This window comes from Scyliorhinus torazame, chromosome 30 (assembly GCF_047496885.1).
Source record: "Scyliorhinus torazame isolate Kashiwa2021f chromosome 30, sScyTor2.1, whole genome shotgun sequence".
NCBI classification, from domain to species: domain Eukaryota; kingdom Metazoa; phylum Chordata; class Chondrichthyes; order Carcharhiniformes; family Scyliorhinidae; genus Scyliorhinus; species Scyliorhinus torazame.
Genome location: NC_092736.1, coordinates 31,207,161 through 31,211,812, shown reverse-complemented (window position 1 = coordinate 31,211,812; position 4,652 = coordinate 31,207,161). Strand labels below are relative to the sequence as shown.

The 4,652-nt window shown below is 50.7% G+C and overlaps 1 protein-coding gene across 1 annotated transcript; it reads right to left on the bottom strand.

Annotated features, from left to right (window-relative positions):
* Positions 1-2,864: 2,864 nt before the first annotated feature.
* foxb1b (forkhead box B1b) lies at positions 2,865-4,327 on the bottom strand. The gene is given in 2 exon segments (XM_072493093.1): positions 2,865-3,453; positions 3,455-4,327. Coding segments are annotated over 2 exon segments (894 nt in total). The 5' UTR covers positions 4,276-4,327; the 3' UTR covers positions 2,865-3,380.
* Positions 4,328-4,652: the final 325 nt, after the last annotated feature.

The window sequence follows — 4,652 nt, the reverse complement described above, 5'->3', positions numbered from 1 at the left end:
TTAAATTCACTGTGTGTTTAAATTCACTGTGTGTAGAAACTCACTCGATGTGTTTCTACTGACTGTGTTTAATTCACTGTAAGTGTTTAAATTATGAGTGTTTAAACTCACTCACGATCGGCAGACGCTGGCACTTTGAATGTAATCCGAGTGTGTAAACTTCCTCGGAGGTCGACCGGAGCGGTTCAATCCAAGCAAATAGTCTTTATTGTGAAGTTCCTCAGTTGTGAGGATCTAATCACCGTAATATTACCGCAAACTCTCTCTTTCTCTGCGACTTCAATGGTAGATCCAGCCTTATTCAGTTGACAACCTTTTTTTTTTATATAATTTTTTTTTAAAGTGTTTTTTTGTCTGGGCTCCCGGGATTGTGTGCGGTGCAGATTTGTGCAAATGTCGGGACTTCCTGATCTTCCTTCCCTTGTGTTTGTTTGTCCCGGGGTCGGAATGAAAGAGTGGACATGAATTGAAATTCCTCGCGAGTCTCCTAGTACCGCCGCCTGCAATGTGTTTGTGAAAACACTGGGTTTTGTCTCTTGTGGGGGGATTTTATTTGTAAGGAAAAAAGGCTAAATCTACATCGGTGGCCCAGTGTAAGATGGGCCATTCTTTGGAGTTTTCTATTGAAGTGAATGAGGATGGATGAAGTTCCCGGGAAGCTGTATTTTGATGGACTAGAATTGTTACAGAATTGTCATCTATTTGTCCAGCTAAGGTCGCTTGTCTCCGCTGCTTCTCCGTCTCCCTCGGTTACCGCTGGGAAACAATTTGGTCCAATCTCACTTGGAGCTCTGGGTCGACTTTGGGAATGTGTTGGACGAGATTTGCAGCGTTTATTGCGAATTCTCCATTCTCTTCCTGAGGATCCAACTGAAACATGTCTATCAGATCATTCTATTCGTTTTACAATGAGTAAATAAAGTTAGGGGTGGGGGGGGGGGGGGGGTTGGGATGACAGCCCCCACAACAGACAGGACCCCCCCCCCCCCCCCCCCCGGGTTGAGGAGTGTGTGTTTTGGGGGCTGGGGCGCGGAGTGAGACTTTGAAGACATTTCTGCCTGTACCGTGTCTGGGACTCGCCTGGCGGAGGTACCGGCCCAGATTTCCCTGCCCGTGTAATGATGAGCTTTTAAGTAGGTACCTTGACAAAGCTTCTTGATGGGTTTGCGCTGAATGTGTGATGAATGGTCCCGGATTCCCCTTGTGTGTGTGTGGGTGACGGGCCGGCAGCTTTCATGCATTTTAATCAAAGCGAGAAGTGGGGGTTTATTTCTAGATATTTTCTTGTAGGTGTGATCCACATAATTGGAGATCAACCCTCTCTCTCTCCCCCTCTCTCCCTCTCTCTCATTCTCTCCCCCTCTTTCTTTCACTCTCTCCCTCATTCTTTCTCTCTACCTGCCTCCCTCTCCTTCTCTTCCTCCTCTCTTTCGACCTCTTTCCCCACTTCTTCTCCCTCTCTCTTTCTCTCCCTCTCTCTCTCTTTCACTCTCTTTCTCTCTCCCTTCCTCTCTTTCTCACTCTCTCCCTCTCTCCTCTCTTTCTTTCTTTCTCTCTCCCTCCCTCTCTCGCTTTCTATCTTTCCCCTTCTCTCTTCCTCTCTCTCCCCCCTCTCACTTTCTCTCGCCCTCTTTCTCTCTCTCCCGCTCTTTCGTTCTATCTCTCGCTCCTATTTCCCTCTCTCCCCCTCTATCTTTCTAGCTCCCTCTCTCCCTCTCTTTCCTTCCTCTCCCCTCTTTCTTTCAATCTCTCTCTCCTTCACGTTCCCGCTCTCTCCTCTTTCTAAGTCTCTCTCCCTCTTTCTTTATTTCTATCTCTCTCTCCCCCCTTTCTTTCTTTCTATGTCTCCCTCTTTTTCCCTCTGCCCCCTCTCTTTCTAGCTTTCTTTCTCTCTCTCTCTCTCTCTCAAATACACACGGCTCATGTACCAAAATTCATCATTTGCCATCAAAAAGAAAGCCTTATCCCCCCAGCCCCTCAGCGACGGCCCCGTGGGACCCGGTGACTCGGTCAGGACGGGGCTGGAAAGCCTCCAGACCCGTCCCCAAACTCAGACCTGAAGATCCTGTGAATTGTGACAGACATGGGGAGGAGGGGGGTGCACAATTATCCCCGGTACAAACAGCAAACGAGAGAATGACGAGATCGAGTTATTAATAAAACGAAGTGGAGTACAACACGAATACAAATGAACAAATAGTGATCAAAATCGTCAATAATGATTTTGTTGGGGGTGGAACAGAATGGGATTCGCTCCCAGATTGTGTCAGGCCAGATAGGAGTTGGAGCTCGTTTTCAATTTGACATTTCCCCTCCACAACTTCCACAGTAAAAGATAGAAACCGTTGTTTCCGAAATATATATATATATATATATATATCTGCATAACCGAATTCAGTGCACGCTTTAAACAAAAAAACGAAAGGGATCCGGAGAACAATTGGGACAACGATTTCTATCCGAATTCTTCCTGGATTGAAACAACCATTGTCTAAAACAAAATCAAAGCCAGATGTCAGAATTCACATCCCCCCCGAATTAAATGAGAGAGAGAGAGAGATCAGATTGGAGAAAGCTAAACAGCTCGGGGTTAACTAGAAAATATTTGCGACTCCGGAAATGTGATACCCCGAGGTGATGGGTGTCACTTCTATCTTTTGGATGTCGATTCTGTCCCTCTTCGAGGTTTTTATTTAAGGAGATTTCGTTCCAGTTTCTCTCCCCCCCCCACCCCCCACCCACCCCCACACCAGCCCTGGCTGTGTGTGTGTGTGTGTGTGTGTGAGTCCCCTGCTCTCTCTCAGACACCCCCCTCCCCCCTGCAAAGTCACACCAGTTAGCCAGCACACACACTCCACAGCAACTTGGTATTGTAGGCATTTTAATGAGAAAATATTTTTGGATCGCCCAGTTGATAACTTAAAGCAGACAGTTCTGTGTGTGGTTGTGTGTGTGTTTGTGTGTGTCTGTGTGTGTGTGTGTCTGTGTGTAAAACAGGCATGCAGCAAATAATCAATTTCACATCCATCATGCGGCTGTACAAATGACCCAAAAAGTTAACTTTCGTTTCTTTGATACAGTTTGGACCAATTCTCTCGTTCTTCTTGCAGGTTTCACGACACTCTTAGAAAAACACAGGACAGTTAATGAGCAGCGTCTTTCTCGAGCCGAAGCAAACGGGGTAGGGGGAGGAGGAGGGGGGAAAGTGCATTTATTCACAGACTCCCCTCCCCTCGAACCCTTAAGTTAATTCACACGGTCCACTTACACTGGCAATGGTTAAAACGGAGACAAGGAGTTGGATGAGTGTGCGGCAAAGTCAGGTCAAACTTTGGGGTGCTCTGTTCTTGTTGCTCTTGCCGTTCTGTCCCTCCCCGGTGTCAGTGCACGGTGACCGGTTGCAGGACGCTGCCCGTGAGGGTGTCGCCGGGGCTGGGGCTCCTGTGAGCGGCGGGGCGAGGTCGGGCTGAGCGCCGGCGAGCTGCCCGACAGGATGGCCGAGATGGCTTTGATGGGCACCGGGATGGCCGGTAGAGTCTGCCCGCCTTGCCCCAGGGGCTTGAGGGGGAGCCCGTACGGGCTGTAGTCGCCTGGGAGCGGGGGGGCCGTGTCCATGGCGTTGTACATGTGCGACCAGGTGCTGCCCAAGCTGCTGCCCACCGAGGTCAGCTGGCTGTGCATGGGGTAGGCGGTGTGCATGGGCTGAACGGCCGAGAAGGTCAACCCGCTGGCCATCACGTTCTTGTACTCCCGGGCGATGATGTTCTCGATGGCGAAGGGGTGTTTGAAGCTGCTGCCTTGGGACCCTGCCATGCTGTAGCTGGGCATCTGCGGCAGGTGGGTGCCAGACACTGCCAGGGCGCTGAGCCGGAGCTTGGCTTGTTGCTGCAGGTAGTGGGCAGCCTCGGATTGCTTGCCCATGGATAAGTGGTCCGCTTTGAGCACCTTGAAGCGCTTGCGGCGCCTGAGGAAGCTGCCATTCTCGAACATGTCCCCGCAGTTAGGGTGCAGTGCCCAGAAGCTGCCCTTGCCCGGCTGGTCGGGCCGCCGGGGAATCTTGATGAAGCAGTCGTTGAAGGAGAGGTTGTGGCGCAGGGAGTTTTGCCACCTCTGGGTATTCTCTCTGTAGTAAGGGAAACGTTCCATGATGAATTTGTAGATCTCACTGAGCGGCAGCATCTTCTCCGGGGCGCTCTGGATGGCCATGGCAGTCAGGGAGATGTAAGAATAAGGCGGCTTCTGATCGCTGTAGGTGTTCCTGCCCGGACGAGGCATCTTGTTGTCACCCCCCCCCCCTCCCTCCCACCCCTCCTCCTCTTCCCTCACCACCTACCCCACTTCAAACAGAGCGAACGTTCTTCCGTAGAGAGGGTGGGGGGGGGGGGGGGGGGGGGAGAAAACAAGAGGAGGAGGCGGCACAGGAAGATCCCAACAAAGCAAAAGACCACAAGCCCCTACCCCCCAAAAAAAAAAAAAATTGAAGAGAGACAAAAAAATAAATGAAACGATCCCCCCAAAATTAAGATCTGCACACACTCCCACCTCACTGTTTTCCAAGTCGAACTTTATAGGGTGGTGGTGGTGGGGTGGGGGGTTAGTCCACTCGAGTCAGCAATCCGTGCTCCCCGTTAGGGAGGCCTCTGCTCTTTAGA